We start from the raw sequence: 19,785 nt of genomic DNA on the forward strand, positions 1-19,785 counted from the left end.
ATCCACCCGGGCTGGAGGGAGTCTCTTGGCCACCCCAGCAATCCCTTCCTCATCTGTTCATTGGGAGATCTTCACAGGCAGTGGGAATATGGGGGCTGGTTGAGGGACGAGGCCCTAGGGTCTGCTCAGCCCCAGGTGAGGACTGTGATTACTCACACCAGGGGGCCCTTCATGCTGTCTGTGGTCTTCCAGCTGTGCTTTAATTAGGTGGGGCAAGTATGGTCCTGTGGTCCCTGGAAGCAGAAGGGAAGCTGCCGCAGCATTTGGTGTGAAGAACCATGGATTGGGGGGCTGATTCCTACCCAGCTCCTGGGTGAGCTTGGAATAATCCTTTCTTCACCCAGTCTTGTTCCCTTCAGGCCACTGACTAAAGGTAGAGTGGATGTGCTCCCAAACTCTTCTCAGCCCTGGATTCCCATGCTGGGCATCTGAGTGGAGACCCTAATGGCAGGGAGGGAGAGGGCAGGAGCAAGGCCTGCCACCTCAGGCCTCTTTCAGCAGTGCCCCCACATGCCCTGGCCACCTGGCCAACTGCTCCAGACCCTGGTGGGGGCTGAGAACGGAGTCTCCTTTCCCAGATGCTTTCCGGGTGGAGTGTGACTTCCCTCTCCGGTGGTTGTAAAATGCCCTGAAGCCTGGTGGGTCCCTACTTGTGGGGGGAGGGCTGTGCCTAGGAATAACCCCCCTCCCTGGCGTGTGTGACACGTGTTTCCGCCTCTCCCAGCATGGGCTCCCGCTGCTGCTATTTATAACCTTTAAGAGCTCCTGCCGACTGCAAAGTTTTCTTAAACTCAAAATATCACTGAGGTCCTGGGCACGCGTTCCAGAGGCTGGCTGGGCCCTGCGGTTTGAGGGGACGAGGGGGCCAGGAAGGAGGAGGCAGTGGGAGGGGTTAGCTCAGACACTGGGTCCTGGCTGGGGACTGTGGTGGGGAGATCTTGGGTGGGGAACCCCTAGGTTTGGATGCTGGGACCTGCTTGGCCTAGAGGTAGGCTCTATGTGGATGGTTCTTGGTCAGGCTGAGCCATCTCTCTGGGCCTCAGTTTCCTCTCATCCGGAATGCCCTGGGGAGCACTGCCTGGGTGAAGCAGTGAGCTGGCAGGGACACTGGGAACATCTGGGGCTGGGACGAGCACTGTGTCTGTCCGGCAATCCAGCACCTGGCACAGAGCCTGGCCTAGAAGCACCGTGGATATTGGCTATACTGGTCAGAAAGGTGAAGCACTTTGGGGAAGTTTATAAAACCGTGTGTGGGAAAGTGATGTCCAGAGATGGGCAGTGCCGTTCTAGAGGTCACCCAGCTCACCCAGACCAAATGCCCAGGCTTTCCCAACACCCAGGGCCTTCTGAGGTTCCCCTTAGGTTTGGAAGAGGCTGAAGGGCCTCAACTAGGGACAGGTGGGTTGTCACTTGGAAGGTCCTCAGGGGACAACAGGAGGATGGCTAGGCATGGCTCCGAGACCCTCCAGGGCTGGAGGGGCATGGGCTGCAGGCCGGGCCCACAGAGGGCACGGCGCTGCCCAAAGTCACCCACACAGCTCCTGTGCACCCTGGGCCGCCACTCCGCCTCCCCAGCCTCTCTGCCTCCTCAAGAGTGGGTAAAACGCTGAAGCCCCATTTCCCAGGTGGAAAGCAGTCCTGAAGACTGAGGACTCAGTCATCTCTGTAGAGAGGCCAGTGGTTTAGGCCAACTCCTCTGCACCCCCTTTCTTTCACACCTTCCTGACCTGGAACAGGAGTGACCTGACCTCTGGACTTTGCAGCATATCTTGGCCTCATCTGCAACACCCCCTGCTCCACACCTGGCTGTAGAAGCCATTCCTGGCTTCCTGGGTCCCAGATGGAAGGGTGGCCACCCCCACCCTTCCAACTCAGGGCTCCACATCAATTTTCGCATTCTAGTGTAACCACAGAGGGCTATTTGGAGGTAATGGCAGAGAGGAAGTGATGAGCTAGCAGAGAGAGGAGAGGGAGGACAGAGAAGGAGAAGTTCTGCAAGCTCAGTGGTGATGGAGCCACTCTGTTGCTCAAATGCCTTCCTGTGGCCCCTGGATCAAGTCATTCATTCCTCAAACACTTGAGCACCTACTGTGTGCTGGGTGGACTTGGAGAGCTGGAGGCCCCACTTCCCTCCCCAGAGCCACTTCCCTGCCAGCCCCACAGCTCGGGGGTTCCTGCTGCCTGAACCCTCAGTGAGCTCTTGCCTCTGCCCCTGCTTCTTGCTGTCCGGTCTACCCTCCCCTTCTCAGCTTGGGAGATCACCTATGCCCTTCAAATGTCCCTTCCTTTCCAGGTCTTCTTGAATCTGTCCTTTCCCCCACTATCCCCAGAGAGCAAGACCGTAGACTCCCAGACTTGCTTCTATCCTAAGAGACTGTGAGTTCCCCGGGGCAGGACTGGGTCATTCCTGTGGTCCTGCTGAGTCCTCCGTGGTAGAAAAACACATCATTTTGTTCTGCATCTCTGCAGGAGGGAGAGGTACTAGCTGGGGCTTTGGACCCCAAACACCCCATCTTCTCTTGCCCCCCTCTTATCTTTCCATTGCTATGGGGAAGGCCTTCTTCTTCTGAGCCTCAGTTTCTTGGAAGGACCCTCCTCTGGCCTCTGAAGAAGTTCCTGTCATGGGTTCTTAGAAAGCCCTCCTCTAGGGTACCTTATGAGGTTGAACACATCTGATGGAAAATCCTAAACAAATCTGGGAGCAGCCCAAGGGTCATGGTAGAGGGACCAGAGCACAGCTCCCAGGCGGGTGAATGAAGCCTGCAGAGGCCTGGGGCTGCAGGGAGGGCCCACGCAGTCCTCCAGCACAGGCCCGCCCACCTGTCTCTGTGGTCACTGTTCTCAGCCAGACAATGGGGGCGAGCAGCTTGGCATATTCTCTCTCTGGACCCCGAAGTCAGGGGATGGGGCTGGAGGAGGTGAGGGCTCTTGGCAGCCACAGTCTGTGGTCCCTCTTTCTGGTTCCTGTCGCCAGACTGCATCTACAGTGATTGAAGGCCAGGCAGGGGGCTTGGGCTTGCTGAGTGGGGGTAGGGCCTGCTACACCCACCAGAGGAGTTAGTTCCTCCTTACCTCCTCACCAGAGCTCCTGAAGGCAGCGCCCTCTTCAAGCAGTGGGGTTTGCAGTCAGGCAAGGCTCTCGGAGGGGTGCCTGAATCCCCTCGTCCCTCCCCACTTATCTACAGCCTTGGGTGAGTCCAGTATTCAAGGAGAATTCCAGTCGATTGTTCCCTTGTTGACTTGGCTCTAAGCTCTCTAAGCTCCAGCCTTCTGTGAGCCACTGATACCTGGGGAGGCGGCAGTTTGGTGCAAGAAGGGGAAGGAGGAGACTCAGGTCCAAGGATACCCCAAACTGACTGGGCTGGGGAGACTGTGTTTCTTCTGAGCTGCCCTAAGACCTCACCCATTTTACAGGTGTGAACACTGAGGTCTCCAAAGGGGAAGAGGCTTCAGGAGTCAGTGATGAGACCAGGACCAGAACTGGGTCCCCTGTTAGCCCTGATTACCAATCCCAGGACCAGCACCCCTGATACGCTTCGGATGGGACGTGATGCTTTGGTATACCCTAACATTCCATCTCCCCCAAACAGTCTCTCTGTCAACCAGGCTGCAGACTCCCGAGACACAAAGAACTTCCCTCATGCTCCCCTTGAGGCTCCCTGGAGCAGAGGGTGTCAAGTCCAGAAGCTGCAGAGCTGGGTGCCTGGTGTCACCCCTCTCTGTCTACTCCAGGCACTGCATTTTGGGGTCCCTGGGCTGGTTTGAGGGGCCACTCCACATTCCTGGGCATCTGTAAGCCTCTGAGTTTGCTGTAGTCTCCCCCCAGCCCTCCAGGCCAGCTTGATGGGGACTTGCTTATGCCCCAGACATCCTTCTTTCCTTTTGCCCTTCCTCTGCCTGCTCTGGGGTCCTGGATCTGGGAAAGGAATGGGTCGGGAGCCTTCCAGAGAGTCCTTTCCCACGAGAGCCGAGCTCTGACCCCGTCTTTATCTGGCCTGGGTGTGCCAAAAACAACACAGATGCTAAGGCTCCAAATCCCCAATCATGGGGACACTGACCTCCCCTGGCCCAGCTGCTCTGCTGTGGCCTCTATTTCCCCTCCGCAAACAGGGTGCTGGTGGGACTCGCCCTCTGGGGGGTGGGGGAAGAGGCAGCAGAAAAGTCCAAACCCCTGGGCATTCACGCTCACTTGTGCTTGTGTGCTCACACAGCCACCCAGACCTCGCCGGGCAGGCTGCTGTGGTTCCCTGGTTTCTCTTGCCTTAGCCTCTGTCCTCCTTCCTATTCTCCTAATTCCCACCCAAAGGTCTTTCTTCACCTGTGAGCTTATGTGATGTGTTAGGTTTGTGTGTATGTAAAGGTACAGTAATACGTGTATACACCCATGCAAAGTGTGTGGCTGTGTGTGCACAGGTGTGTGCATGTGCATGAACACTGGTGCAAAGGCATCTGTATAATGTGAGGATTTGTGTAGAAAGGTGTGCACTTGTGCCTGCTCTTGGTCCAAGCACCTGTGGGACAGGGGACCGACCTGAGTGTGTGTGTGTGTGTGTGTGTGTGTGTCTGTTTTAGACATAACCACACTGGTGGGTGGACAGATATATAAATACTCACACAGGTAGGAACGGGAACTGACCCTCACTATTCCTGGCTAGGGCCTTGGGCCGTTTTTAATGCAGCTCCACACCCAGGGCCACAGAGGGCATTTGTGTGGCTGCTGGAGGCAAGGACACAGCTGGGGCCGGATAGGGCAGGGTGGGGACAGCTCTGAGTCTGCTGGGGCCACCACAGCTAGGTGGGGTCTGCAAATGGACAGGGCGGGAGGCCTTCCTAGCCACCACTGCGTTTCCTGCTGTCATCACCACCACCACCTCCTTGTCACCCCACCACCTTCGTTTGCCTCTACCACTACCATCTCTGTCCCCTGCACTGCCTCCACTCCTGTCACTGTCCCCTCAGTTCTGATTGCCTGTGCTAACACTGTCTTCCTGCAACCTGGTCTGGTACCCCTTCTTGTCCCCTTTGGGACGCTTGAGGATGAGAGATGAGTAGGATGAGATTTGCCTTATACTTGACAGGGAGCTGGGTGTGTGCACACATTGTCAGGAGGCTCTGGGAAGGTGCATCCAGCCCTGCGTGCTGTTCCCCTTGTCTCCAGTCCTCCTCAGCACCGCTCCTTTCCCTATTTCTGAATCTGTCCCCATCTCTGGTCTCTCTCTGTCCCTCAATCTCTGTCTCGGTCCTTGTGCCTTGTCTCTGAAGTAGTCGGTCCCATCTCCATTTCTCCATGATGGCCCAGGGGAGCCAGTTCCCCGTCCCAGCCAGCACGCACTGTTTGCCTGAGACAGTTGGTCCGTCCAGTCAAACAACCACCCAATTCAGACTCTTCATCTGACTGACAGGGCTTTTTTTTCTCCTGCTAAATTTACTTGCATTTTTGACTGAATTGGCCATTCAACAGAGGTTGTGTCTACATGCCCCCACCCTGCCCCATGCCAACAGATGAACAGGCTTAAAGACTGACACACACACAGGGCCCGGAGCCCTGGGTGTGCTCATATGCATGGTGCTCACAGCCTCGTGTGACACATGCCCACATGTGATGCCTGCAGTGATGCGTGTGAGCACATGCAAGATGGTACACATCTACACAGGCACACACGCATTCCCACCTCATGCCGAGGTGACGGTGTCCTTGCACCCTCAGACTGATTCTGGGGAAGCCTTGGGGATATGGAGGCCAGGCAAGAGCCCCTGCCCAGCAGCCTGGGGCAGCCACAGCCCCTCTCCTCTGAGGCAGCTTGCGTCCCGCCCTCCTTCCTCCAGCCTCAGCGTCTAGGCGGGGTTTCTGGTCATCTTGGGCCATCGAGCCCCTGCAAGCCTCAGTAGCAGCTCCCAGACCCTGATCCTAAAAGGGGACTCTTTTTTTTTCTTCCAAGGACAATAAATATTTGCTCTTTGGGAAATGGCTGGTGGGAGAGTACAAGGTTTGGCCCAGCAGTGGGGAACGTCCAGGCCAGTTCAGGGAGGCATCAGGCTGCACCTCACCCCCTCCCCTCTGACCCCCACCTCAGGCCCTCCATTCCTTTGCCCAATGTGTTGGCACCCTTCCTCCCATCCCTGCTTTCTCACGGAGCCCTACCCAAACCTCACCCATCAAGAGCTTTCTACCCCTCCCATTCACCCTTGCCAGCCCCCTGCCCCTTTCCCATGTGCTCGGGCTGCATGCCCCAACTTGCATTCTGGTTCTTTGGGGTAAGTAAGGGGCTCAGCTTTCCAAGACACATTTCCAATCTACCTCCATAGACCAGACACTGAGGGCAAGGCCAGTGGCCCCCAGGCCAGGCCCCTGAGAACAGAGCACACCCCTCAGACTGAGGTCAAGGCTATGCCCTCCTTCCATAATGGACTAAGCCTGGCCAACAGTGTCCCCCATCCTGTCCCCCATGAGGCCCTGGTCCCTGGATGCTCTTGCCTACCCACCCCTCCCTAATGCTCAATTGGGATCCCAAATATAGTGGCCATGGCCACAGCCGGCCAGGACACCACAGCCCCAAGCGTCAGTCCTGGGCCGGGATCAGAGGGGCAGGAGCTGATTATAGGTCCCTGGGCCAAACCCAGGGCTTGCCTGCCAGCCCGCTGGGTCCTGCCACCCCCACCCCCAGAACCACAAGGTTGGAGCATCTGGTCCCCGTCAGCACAGTGGGCAGAGGGAGGGGCCTGAGGGCTGCATTTGGCCTACCGAGGACAGAGTTGTCTGTGTGTGGTGTGGGGGTGGTGAGGACAGGCTGGCACTCAGGGGCAGTGACTGTCCTCTGAACCCAGGACCACCTTGCCCCTGTGTCTGTGGCCATTGTATAGATGGGGAAACTGAGGCCAACAGAAGCCAGGACCCGCCTGGGTTACAGGAGCATAAGGAGTCTCCTGCCTCCCTCCTTGCCACTCCTTCCCGTCTTTCAAGGCCTGGGCTGTGCCTCTGGGAAGCAGGCCACATCCTGTTGGTGGCAGAGCAGCCCTGCTGGGAAGTCCTCAGACTAAGTCAGACTTTCACCTAAGACTCTAGGGGTGTGGATGGTGCAGAAATTCCTCTCCTCCTGGTCCTCGTGGCTGCCTCGTGCCCTCTTCAGCCAGACTTGCTGGGCAGCTCCTGCTCTTTTTGGGGCCTCAGTCCCCCGGTCTGTGTAGTTGGGCAGGAACTAGCAGCTTTGTACCGTGGCTGTATTTATGGGCATCCAGAGTATGGTAGTGGGTTCATGTCTGTGTGGACACATGTGTGGGCCCTGGTGGGGCCATGGGCCTGCCCACACCTGGAAGGGGTCCCCAGGACCTGCTGCACAGCAACATTTGACCTACTTGTGGGGCTCTGGATCCGTCCCAGGCCGCGTTCTTGACTCCTCCGGGAAGTGTGGGCCTGAGGCCCAGCCCAGGGGCTGTGGGCCAGGAAGGGCGGTATGGGGTGGACTGGGGCAGCCTGTGGGGCTTGCGGCCAGGGGACAAGGGCACGTGGGGAGCCTGACCCTCCTTCTCTGCTCCAGATCCTGGACCCAAGGGACAGCTGGGCCTCACCCATCCATCCCTCCTTCCCCTTCCCCCCAACCCCTTCTACGTGGCCACCATATTCTGATCTCCTCAAACTGGCTCTGACAGGATGAGGGACATTCCTCATGCCCCTCTGAATACTACCAGGAAGGTCTGCCAAGCACTTATCCCCTCCGTTCGCCAAGAGCTCACCCCTCCCTTCTTCCCGCCCTTGTCTACCAGTGCATCAGGCAGTGCCAGTGTGGAAAACCAGCAGCCCCTGTCCTGGGGCCTGGGTCTGGGGTACATGTTTGGGTTCACAGGCCTGGAATCTGGGTCTAGCTTCTTGGGTCCTAGGGTCTAAAATCGGGGTCTAGAACTAAGGTTTGATTTTGGCCTCTTGGGTTTTGGAGTCTGGGTCCCCAGAGTGGGGTCTGCTCCTGGGCACTGGGTTCCAGGTTCTAAGTTTGGGGTTCAGATCCTGAGTCTGCGTCTGGGGTCTGGGTTTGGGGTTCCAGGTTCCAGGTCTGGAGTCTGGGGTCTGGGCTTGGCCCCTGGAGTTTGGGTTCAGGAGTCTAAGGCTGCTTCCTGTCCCTTCTGCGCCACCTGCTGGCTAGTCATCATGGTCGAGTCACAGCCTGTCCCATGGGGTCACCCTCTCCAGGCTGTTAAGAGGAGTCTTGGCCAATGCATGGGCCTGGATGGAAAGCAGGCCTGAGTTGAGGTGGCAGCATGTGGGCTTAGGGGCAGTGGCAGGCTGCATGCTGTCCCAGGGTTCCACCTGCAGTCACCAGAATTCTTGTCAGTCAGTCAGCAACCCCACCCCCACTCCCCAATCACCCCTCACCCCACTCCACTGATGGAGTTTGCAAGAGTCCCAGTCCCACTGTGAAAGGTGGCAAATGAGGTGTTTGGATATTTGCTGTCTAACACTTATTTATTTATTTTTTAACTAAGGTATCATTGATATACAATCTTATGCTCAGGTTTCACATGAGCAACATTGTGGATACTACATTCCCCCTATTATCAAGTACCTACCACATACCCCATTACAGTCACTGTGCATCAGCATAGTAAGATGCTATAGAGTCACCACTTGTCTTCTCTGTGCTATACTGCCTTCCCCGTGCGGCACCCCCTACATTATGTGTGCTAATCATAATGCCCCTTAATCCCCTTATCCCTCCCTTCCCACCCATCCTCCCCAGTCCCTTTCCCTTTGGTAACTGTTAGTCCATTCTTGGGTTCTGTGAGTCTGCTGCTGTTTTGTTCCTTCAGTTTTGCTTTATTGTTATACTCCGCAGATGAGTGAAATCATTTGATACTTGTTTTTCTTCACCTGGTTTATTTCACTGAGCATAATACCCTCTAGTCCATCAGTGTTGTTGCAAATGGTAGGATTTGTCTTCTTCTTATGGCTGAATAATATTCCATTGTGTATATGTACCACATCTTCTTTATCCATTCATCTACTGATAGACACTTAGGTTGCTTCCATTTCTTGGCTATTGTAAATAGTGCTGTGATAAATGTAGAGGTACATATGTCTTTTTTAATCTGTGATCCTGTTTTCTTAGGGTAAATTCCTAGGAGTGGAATTCGTGGGTCAAATAGTATTTCTATTTTTAGTTTTTTGAGGAACCTCCATAATGCTTTCCACAATGGTTGAACTAATTTACATTCCCACCAGCAGTGTAGGAGGGTTCCCCTTTCTCCGCATCCTCGCCATCATTTGTTGTTCCTAGTCTTTTCTGTGTTGGCCATCCTAATTGCTGTGAGGTGACATCTCATTGTGGTTTTAATTTGCATTTCCCTGATAATTAGTGATGTGGAGCATCTTTTCATGTGCCTGTTGGCCATCCAAATTCCTTCTTTGGATAAGTGTCTGTTCAGCTCCTCTGCCCATTTTTTAATTGGCTTATTTGCTTTTTGGTTGTTGAGGCATGTAAGCACTTTATATATTTTAGATGTCAACCTCTTATCAGATATGTCATTTATGAATATATTCTCCCATACCGTAGGATGTCTTTTGTTCTACTGATGGTGTCCTTTGCTGTAAAAAAGCTTTTTAGATTGATATAGTCCCACTTGTTCATTTTTTCTTTTGTTTTCCCTTGCCCAGGGAGATATGTTCATGAAAAAGTTGCTCATGTTTATATTCAAGAGAGTTTTGCCTATGTTTCTTCTAAGAGTTTTATGGTTTCATGACTTACATTCAGGTCTTTGATCCATTTCGAGTTAACTTTTGTGTATGGAGTTAGACAATAATCCAGTTTCATTCTCTTGCATGTAGCTGTCCAGTTTTGCCAACACCAGCCGTTGAAGAGGCTGTCATTTTCCCATTGTATATCCATGGCTCCTTTATCATATATTAATTGGCCATATATGTGTGGGTTTATATCTGGTCTCTTTATTCTGTTCCATTGATCTGTGGTTCTATTCTTGTGCCAGTACCAAATTGTCTTGACTACTGTGGCTTTGTAGTAGAATTTGAAGTTGGGGAGCATAATCCCCCCAGCTTTATACTTCCTTCTCAGGGTTGCTTTGGCTATTCAGAGTCTTTTGTGGTTCCATATGAATTTTAGAACTATTTGTTCTAGTTTGTTGAAGAATGCTGTCAGTATTTTGATAGGGATTGCATTGAATCTGTAGATTGCTTTAGGCAGGATGGCCATTTTGACAGTATTAATTCTTCCTACCCAAGAGCATGGGATGTATTTCCATTTATTAGTGTCCTCTTTAATTTCTCTCAAAAGTGTGTTGTAGTTTTCAGGGTCTAGGTCTTTCACTTCCTTGGTTAGGTTTATTCCTAGGTATGTTATACTTTTTGATGTAATTGAGAATGAAACTGTTTTCCTGATTTCTGTTTCTGCTAGTTCATCGTTAGTGTATAGGAATGCAACAGTTTTCTCGCCTAACATTTATTGAGTGTATTGTGTGTATCAGGCTGTTTCTGGACTCTGGGTATATATAGCTCTGGAAGAACAAAAATTCCTGCCATGCCAGCTGACACTTATGGGTTGGGGGATACATCTAAAAAACAAGAAAACAAAGAAGCAAGCTCATTTTAAGGTATGCAGGGATGGAGAGTCAGAGTAAGAGCCTGGCAGAGGGAGAAGGTCCAGGGTAGTCTGAGGCTTCTCAGAGGAGGTGATGTCTCACTGAGACAAGGTGGTGACAACGGGCCAACCAGGGTCGAGGTCCCATTTAAGAGTACCAGAGGGAGGAAACAGCCTGTGCAAAGCCAGGGGCTTGAAGTAACCTAGGAGTAGGCCGGTATGGCCAAGGGTGTGCTGCCTTATCCACGCGCCCCTCAGAAGTCAGTGCCCACCTCTTTCCCAGCGTTCCCCTTGGCTGGGGGGTGGGGCAGGAAAGGAGGTAGGGAGTGCTGTGGAACGTGGCATGTGTGAGTCCGCATCAGTGTGTGGCCACCTCTCAGACACTGGAGCTGGGGTAAACAAGGGGATAGGATCCAGGACCCCGCCCATGCCCCCAGGCTCTCTAGCCCCCCAGGTCGTGCCAGGATCTTGCCTGCTGGGCTGTCATTCCCGAAAGGCACCAAGCTCAGTCTAGGACCTGGGAGAGAGATGAGTGCTGAGCCTTGGTGTGGCTTGTCTTTGCTGCCTGCTTCTCACCCCTCCCTCTCACAATGCCTCCTCCCCTCCTGCTCTGCTTGCCCGCCTACCCAACCCAGCCTTGTCTCTGGCTCAAAGGCCTATCCTGCTGGCAGGCAGGGGGCTGGCCCTGGGACTGCTACGGCTGCTCCCTGCAGGGCTCCTGCTGGTAAATGGACATTAGTTATAGGTTGACAGGGGTCCTGTGGGGTGAGCCCTGGGGCACTGTTGCTCCCAGAAGCCAGAGCTCAGACAGTCAAAGGCCCAGCCCCAGCCCCAGCCTCTATCTCAGCCCCGGGGAGGGAGTGAAGGATGGCTCTGTGCTCTGTGTCCCTACTGCAGGACCACATTTGAACTGTACGCAAAGGAAGGGGACCAAGACACCACTCCAGCTCCTCCTGTACCAGGCAAAGGAAGGTGGTACTGTGTAGACCTGGCTGGCTGCCCGAGCCCACCCACCACATATCACAGACCTAGAAACTGAGGCTCTGGAGGCCCATGTCCCCCACCTACCCTGGTTCAAGCTGCTAATGTGTGTGGATGAAAGAAACGAGACTGGGAGTCTGGGTAACCCTGTATATGTCCTCTGTGCTGGGCCTTGGTTTCCCCCTGATGAATGAGAGGGGACTGGGTAGTGTCCCTCTGGCTGTGCCTGTGGGTGGTCCCCCCGGGACATCCAGAGTCAGTTGTCCGGAGGGCAGTGGGGCTGCCTGAGGCTTCTCCCTGTGTGTCCCCCTCTGGCTGTCTTCTCCTGTGGCATTTCTGGCTCATCTCTGTGGACCCTCCCCCTCCCCCTTTCTTTCTCAATACTCTTGCCAAACATCTGGAAGAAAAGTGAAAAACTTGCCCACCCCCACCGGATGTTGTCAGATTTCCAGATGTGGGGTGCTCTGCCCTCCAGATGAGGGGAGGAGTGTTCTGTGTTCCAGCTAGAAGAGGGCCCGGCCCCAACCCTTGCCTGCTGTCCCCTCACCATGAGGCTGAGGGACAGGACAAGAGGTAGCTGGGCTGAGCAGGAGGATGGGGTGGGCACCCCAGGGAGAAGCCCCAGTGACTCGGTCCCCCCAGCTGGGCCCAGCTCCTCTCCACACCCGGGAAGTCCCACGGGGGCCTGGGGGGGGCATTGCCTTTGAAGTTTCTATCAAAGGCGCCAGACACTTAAAAATAACAAGGAACACCTCCTTCCCACCCTTCAGCACAGACACTGGGCGAGAAACAGAGCCCAATGTGGTGGCAAGATGTCAGATTCTGTGCCTGGCATGAGGTGCCTCATGCCACCTCAGCCTTCCCACCTCTCCCCACCTCCCCAGATGGTGGCCCAGCCAGGCTGGGCTCTGTCACTGCCATCTGCTATGGGCTGGGCAATCTAGGTGGGCATACCGAGCTGGGCACCAGAGGGTAAACTTTGCCCAGATCCCTGGGGTCCCTCAGAGATTTGGACCCTTCCAGGACCTGCACCAGAAGGGTCGGCAGAGGGCAGCATGGGGCAGTAGGACAGCAGGCAAGACAGCTTCCTGGGAGAGGGGTAGTGGGGCCTGGAATGTGCCAGACAGGAGCGGTGAGGGCCGCTGGGCAGATCTCAGCATGGACCTACCCAGTGGGAGGCCAGGCTCCACGCAGGGCAGCACACAGAGCCAGGCAGGGGCCTCCCTCACACAATCACAGACGCCCCTGCATGGAAGAACACCCAGACAACGCCCAGACCTGTGCAGACCTCTCCTTTCCACACAGACACACAGACAGTGTGTGCAGGGGTCTGGCGGGAAGCAGGCCCTGACGTGTGTGGGGAAAGTGGGTCACCAGGGGGCTGTCAAAAAGGGGCAGTAGGAAGTGAAAGGGTGAGATCGGCAAACTTGCCTTGAGGGCAGGCAGGTGCTGTTGGAGGAGGCTGTCAGCTGTTGGACTGGCTGCGTGACTGCCCTCAGGGAGTGGCACACTTTCTACTGCCACCCAGGGTGTTCCTGGAGACCCTGTGACCCAGGGCTGGGGCTGCAGCTGCCTGTGAGCCATGGCCAAATGCTCACAGACAGACACATATAAACACCCAGACCGAGACCCACAGAGCCAACACACAGAGCCAGGCAGGGGCCTCCCTCACACAGACACAGACATAGCACACACAGACTGCCCTGTATGGAGGGACACACAGACAATGCCCAGACCCGCGCAGACCTCTCCTCTCCTCACAGGCACACAGACACAGACACACGAGAAGTTGATGCACAGATGGGAAGTTGAACTTAAGGAGTGCCCTTAGGTAATCACAGTCTTTTTGTCCCTGACATATCATATAGCACACTCAGCCCAGTCTTCTGTAGCTGTTCAGTTTGCTGACCTGCTGCTGGGCGGTGGGGCCCCCGTGTGCGTGGGTGCATGTGCATTTTTGGGTGACAGTGTGTGTGAGCAGTGGCCTCTGTCCTCGCCTTCCCCTCCCTCTCCCCAGCAGGTGATTGGGAGGAATGGAGGGCCCTTCCCCTCCCCCACCCATTCCTGAGCCTGAACAATGCCCCCCCCAGGCCCCAAAATAGCCCCTGAGCCTAGCCAATATCCTTTTATGGCCCTGTCCCTATTGTGCACTACAGGGGTGGGGCTGGGGTCAGGAGGTGTCCAGGCAGGATAAAGGCCAGGGTCAGGAGCCTCACCTACCCTGCTCTCTGCTCCCTTTTCTCCAACTTCCTCTCTGTGTTTATAGCCCCCATGGCCCCCAAAAAACCAGACCCCAAGAAGGATGACGCCAAGGCAGCCCCCAAGGCAGCTCCAGCACCTGCTCCTGCACCAGCCCCCGAGCCCGAGCGCCCCAAGGAAGTTGCGTTTGATGCCTCCAAGATCAAGGTGGGTGTGGGAGCTGGGTTTTGGCAGGAAGACAAGGCAGGTAAGTGGATCCGAGTGGACCTGCCCAGTGGGAGGCCAGGCTCCAGAAAGGGAGCACACTGAGCTGGAAGGTTCTGTGCAGAGGTCAGACGAGCCCTGGGGCTTCAGGCTTCAGGCAGCAGGAGGGATGGTGGTCAGACAGCGGGCAGAACTCCCCAGGTGCTGCTGAAGGAAATGTCTTTTTGGTGGTTTTGGAAACTGACTCTTCTTTGCCCTTCGGCCTGGACCTCACATCCTTGGGGTACCCTGGGGCTGCCTGTCCCCCAATTCCTGCAGCTAGGCAGGGATTTTCCTTGCCTGGTGGTGGGTCTCAAGTCCACGCCCAGTCCACCAGGGAGGACAGGGTATGGAAGAAAGGGAAGCAAGGCTGCTGCCCAGGCTGGGTCACATTCATCCCTGTCTGGGTGCCTGAGCCCCAGAGCTGGTAGGGCCTCAGCTTTCAGGTTGAGAAGTTCAGGCACACGCTGGCTAGGTCAGGTGGAAAGTTGGTCTTGGAGCTGTGGCCAGTGGCCCCAGGAGCCCTTCCCCAGCTAGGAAGTCTTTCTCAGAGTCTAAGCTTGGAGGACAAGCCATGACTCCCGCCTGTGGCATCCTCCTATCGGCGCGCACCCTGGGGCCTGCCTGTGCCCTGTTCTTGGCTAGCTGCTGGCCACTGCTGCCCTGGCTGCCGGCGGAGGGGCCCCGGGGAGCCCTCCCAGCCCCTCATGGTCCTCATGTGCCCAGGAAGACCTGCAGCCCACCTGCCCAGATCCACCCCCGTTCGGGAGCCCTTCCTGGAGGCAGCTGCTTTGTCCCTCAAGACACACTCAGATCCCAGCTCTGCCTTACCCCCTCGCTGCTCTGAGGCTTGGTTTCCTCAGCTGTGAAATGGGACACTAAGCCCTCCTCACGGGCTCTTGGGAACTACTCCCAGTAAGCGCTCCCTGGAGCTGGAGCCCTGAACCCTGAGCCCCCTTGGGCCCAGGCTTGCATCCTACAGGTCCCCTAGTGAGGGTCCAGTCCAAGCACCCCAGGCTCGTGTGGCACTGTCCAGTCTCATCAGATGAGGTTGGCACAGGGTCCCCTCTGAGGGGAGGGAAAGTGAGAGCCCTCATGTGTCCCCCTTCCCCTCCCCCATGGGCTGGCCAGTGAAGGGCAGGAGGCATCGCCAGGAGCCCAGGGAACCTGATCTCAGCAGATCCCTGGTGGAGAGAGAGAGCTCTTGGGGCCAGGGACAACCCCTTGCTCTTCCCCACATGGGGTTAAGCCATCCAGCCAGGAGGGACAGCCCAGCAGGGAGGCAGGGCTGGGCTATCCCCCTGCAGCAGGGTGCACTCTGAGCCAGTGGGGCCCCAGGGAGCAGCAGTGGGAGAGCTGCCAGTCATGTGCCCTCCCCCAAGCTCCTTTCCCTTGTGTGACCTTGACCTTGGGATGAGTGAGTGCAGTGATAAAAATAAACCTGGAATGGGGTGAGGAGGGGGAAACCAGGTCCTAGGAGGTGGCCTGACCTCAGGTAGGTCTGATGTGGCCTCAGCAAATACCCAACAGCCCCACCCTGGCCCCATGCCATGCTGTGGCAGGGGACGGGGGCTGCCCCGGGCTTATGGATGGGGATGTATAAGACCCAGGTTGCTAGGTGGGGCCATGTGAGGGACAATGTCCAACCGCAGAGGTCTGTGAGGGACAGACACCTGTGAACACAGACAGACATATATGCATGTGAACACACATATATGCATGCACACACACACATACCGTCCTGTGGCTCTGCTCTCATGCAGACAGAAGCCCTCTGGTCTGCCCCTTGCCCTTATTCCTTCTGTCACCCCCTGCCCCCTGCCGTGGTGACCTAAGGTCTCCCATCTTACTCATGTGGACAGTCCTGCCCCCTGGGCCCCAGGCTTGGTGGGGCTGGCAAAGACAGTCTGGTCAGATCTTGTGGTTTCAGGCACATCTGTCTGGGACCAGGGTCATCAGGTAAGGTCAATGCTGGGCTGGGGATTCAGGACACCAGGGCTCCCCTCCTCACCACTTCCCCAGGTGTGGCCCACTAGGTACCAGGGTCTGGGTCTGGTCCACACAGACCCAAGACCCTCAGGTTGGACGGGTGGGGAGTGGCAGCAGCTGGGCTGCTGGAATGGGGACAGGTTGGAGCAGAAGAGGGGCTGAGGCTTGGGCTGGCCATGGAGTGACCAAGAGCAGGCCTGAGCCAGGCACTCAAAATCTTTGGGATCTCCTTGCAGATCGAGTTTACACCACAGCAGATTGAAGGTGAGTGGGGGTCTTGAGCCCTTGGGCTGCAAGGTCGGGCCTGGGGTCCCCAGTTTGAGAGTGCTGCCCACAGTGGGGGTGAGTGGTGGGGCTGGCTCTGGGAGTGTCCACAGCTTGTGCCCTCTCCTGGCAGAGTTCAAGGAAGCCTTCATGCTGTATGATCGCACGCCCAAGTGTGAGATGAAGATCACGTACGGGCAGTGTGGGGATGTCCTGCGGGCGCTGGGCCAGAACCCCACCCAGGCTGAGGTGCTCCGTGTCCTAGGGAGGCCAAAGCAGGAAGGTTGGTACACCTGGCCTGAGCTCTCCCCAGGGAGACTGCCAGGGTGGGCTGCCATCTGTGGAAGAACAACACACAGCCTCTGTGCTGTGCACCCTCCTGACATCCTTGCTCTGTCTGGATGAAGACACGGAGGCCGGTCCCAGATGATGCTGATAGGCAGTGATGTTCTGCTGTGCCACCTGGACCCACACTGATTCACGGAGCCTCGTGGCCATAGGGAACTGAGACAGTGCAAATTAGCTTCTGTGGCTAGCATGAGGACAGGCCAGGGGGCACCCAGCCTTGGCCTCATATGCCCTCTCTGGGATTGAGGCCAGCTTCCTTTACCACCTTGACCAGGCAGGGTTGCCCACTTTGCAACAAGGAGGATGAAACCCAAGGCCTTCCCACAGGTTCAAAAGTCCCAGAGAAAGTCTCTGATTGGCCCAGCTGCTCCTGGCTAATCACAGGTTGTGGGGAGGGTGGGGTCTATAAGAAAATGACACTAGCGAGGACTGTGTCCCAAAAGGAGGACAGAGCCCCCACTGTGGGGCCACTTCAGCAAACTCACCTTGTAGACAGCAAAGGGCTATGTAAACCATGCAGTTTTTGATTGACTGTGAAGTGCCTTGTGATGGTGGGGTGCTTTGTAGATGGCAAAGTTGTGCAGCAAGCTTTGGCACCTGTGTGGGGGCAATAGTTCCTCATTTTAAGGCACAGGCAAAGGGTGTGCCCATCCCACCTCTCTGGGACTCAGAGCCTTCTGTCCACAGAGCTTAACACCAAGATGATGGACTTTGACACGTTCCTGCCCATGCTCCAGCACATTGCCAAGAACAAGGACACGGGTACCTACGAGGACTTCGTGGAGGGGCTTCGGGTCTTCGACAAAGAGGGCAATGGCACTGTCATGGGTGCAGAGCTCCGCCACGTGTTGGCCACGCTGGGTGAGGGCTGCGTCCTCCCCTCCTCCCTGCCTGTTCCTTCTCTCCGCACCTCCTCCCCCTTGCCCATCTCCTCTCCCTCCTCCCCTCTCTCTCCTCCTTGGAGGGCATCCTGGGAGAAACCACTCCGCCACCATGGGCCTGTTTCTCATCTGTGAAACAGAGAGAATGACATAGTCAAGGTGCCTCTATGGCTAGCAAGAAAAATGTAGGAAATTTAGAAATTTAGGTGGGGACTACTAAAGATAGTGTCCTGGTGCAGCTCCCAGAACTGAAGGAGGACAGAACAGCTCTGGGGACAGGATGAGGCAGGGTGGCACTGGAGGACCCACTCAGTTGTGGTGGTTCTTGTCTCAAGGTCAAATTCCAGGAGGCTGAGTAGGTCCATGCCTGCTTCTTGGACATCATGACCCCCACCATCAGGTGCCTGGCCAGGAGGGGCACCTTTCCTTAAAGGGACCTTTTCTACCGCAAATGTTTATTGGGAGCCTACTGTGTGCTCAGCCCTGTGCTGGTCTCTGGGGTTGTGTGTGTGTGTGTGTGTGTGTGTGTGTGTGTGTGTGTGTGTCTGGCTGGGGGCAGGAGGTGGGAGGGAAAACAGTCCACTGGGGGTCCAGCACAGCACACACAGCACAGAGGCAAGCAAGGGCTAGGCTTGTTTGGGGAACAGTGGCTGTGTCTCCTGGTCTCCTCCACAACCACCCACCAAGGTTCCCAGCTTCATGGGCCCTGACCTCAAAGGGCTGCCCCAAGGGACTGCTTCTGGGGGGTGGGGAGCCTGGCCTCCTCTGGCTGGAGGGGTCGCCCACCAACCTGTTGAAAACAGAGGGCAGTGTGCACTGATGACTTGAACCCTAAGATGGCACTAATATGGACAGATTCCAGACTCAGAGGGGCACCAGGCCTGTACCCCAGACACCTCTCTTTTTGACTTGTCACCGATTCTCCTGGTCTGGGAAGTGCGGGTGATGGCTAAGGCCCTGTGAGCAATGCTGGCTTTGCCAGTAAAGGTGCAGGACTAGGCAGAGAGGCGCAGGGGAACCTCCCGCACCTCTGATGGTGCTGACCCAGCCTCCCACCCTGCCAGGTGAGAGGCTAACGGAAGATGAGGTGGAGAAACTGATGGCCGGGCAAGAGGACCCCAATGGCTGCATCAACTACGAAGGTGGGCTCAGCAGGGCAGGGGTGCTTGTGATGCGCCCTGGAACCCTAGGTTCCCACCCAGTGCTTTACCCTGCCGTGTGCCCTCCCCTTCTTTCCAGCATTTGTGAAGCACATCATGGCCAGCTGAACCTCCCACCCCGGGTGAGACCCCCCTACTCCCTCCCAGACCCGCTGCCACATTTGCCACCTCTGCTGACCTCAGCCCTGTTGTCCCCCTCATGCCTCTGCCATCAAAGCCCTTGTTGCCACCTCCCCGTCCCCACCAACTCCAGTTCTCAGTGACATCAGGCTACCTTGCTCAATCAACCCCCTCTGCTCTAACCTGTGACTGCCTTTGCCCTCAGGGAGGCCATGGAGGCCAGGCTGGGGGCTGCCTGACTCGCTCCTTCCCTCCTTCCCGACCTGACACCAATGGCCTGGAGCAGTGGGAAGGCGGGCAGTGCGCTGAGGGTCCTGCGCAGGCTCCCTCTGGGCAGCCCTGCAGACCACACTGCCCGGCCGCTACCTCTGCCTCGATCAGGCCTCGGGCCGCACTGACCTGGGCCCCTCTCTCCCCACCCCGACACCCCGTGGGCCTTAGGAATAAATGGTTTCTTTCCTTCTTTGGTTCTTTATTCTCTCCCGCCCTCCCTCCCTCTCCCCGGCTTCCTCCTCCCTCCCTCCCTTCTTCCCTCTTTCCTTCCCTGCCTCCTCCCTTCTCACTGCTTCCTTTCTTCTTCTCTGTGGCCCTTTGATTAATCTGAAAAATCCATGGGCCACACATAGTAAGCCCTGGAAAAAAATGAGTGGAATCATTCTGAAATCCTCCGTCCTTGCTCATTCTATCAAAACTGCCCCATCTGGTGCACCAGACCCTCCAAGTTGGCCCCCTGGGACACGGGGCAGGAGGCGGGCTGGGCTGCAGGGGGCCTGGTGGACCCCCCTTGCTCTTGGCCTCCCTGTCTCCCTTCTGCAGGTGGCAGGTGTCCTGCAGCCCCTGATACAGGAGTGCCCCTGGGAGTCTGCGAGCAATCTCTGAGCTCTTTCACGCCATCCTCAGCAATCAGGGAATCACAGGACACTGGCCCAGAGCCACGCATGTCACAGTTGGGGAAACTGAGGCCCACAGCAGAGAACGGCCTTGCCTAGATCATGCTGGGAATGGGAGCAGGGCAAGAAC

General features: G+C 56.3%; 1 protein-coding gene across 1 annotated transcript; it reads left to right on the plus strand.

The window, feature by feature from the left end:
* The first annotated feature begins 13,758 nt into the window (after positions 1-13,758).
* MYL3 (myosin light chain 3) lies at positions 13,759-19,228 on the plus strand. The gene is made up of 7 exons (XM_036877239.2): positions 13,759-13,967; positions 16,229-16,256; positions 16,390-16,539; positions 17,292-17,465; positions 18,550-18,627; positions 18,725-18,767; positions 18,971-19,228. Exons 1-6 carry the CDS (start codon positions 13,833-13,835, stop codon positions 18,751-18,753), a joined length of 594 nt encoding a protein of 197 aa, XP_036733134.1. The 5' UTR covers positions 13,759-13,832; the 3' UTR covers positions 18,754-18,767; positions 18,971-19,228.
* Positions 19,229-19,785: the final 557 nt, after the last annotated feature.

This window comes from Manis pentadactyla, chromosome 1 (genome assembly GCF_030020395.1).
Source record: "Manis pentadactyla isolate mManPen7 chromosome 1, mManPen7.hap1, whole genome shotgun sequence".
Classification (NCBI taxonomy): Eukaryota; Metazoa; Chordata; class Mammalia; order Pholidota; family Manidae; genus Manis; species Manis pentadactyla.

Bases quoted from the DNA above. Each gene is read 5' to 3' on its own strand.
- MYL3 (XM_036877239.2), top strand. From the start codon at position 13,833: ATGGCCCCCAAAAAACCAGACCCCAAGAAGGATGACGCCAAGGCAGCC. The intron at 13,968-16,228 runs GTGGGTGTGGGA...ATCTCCTTGCAG, and splicing joins TTGATGCCTCCAAGATCAAG to ATCGAGTTTACACCACAGCA. The intron at 16,540-17,291 runs GTTGGTACACCT...TTCTGTCCACAG, and splicing joins AGGGAGGCCAAAGCAGGAAG to AGCTTAACACCAAGATGATG.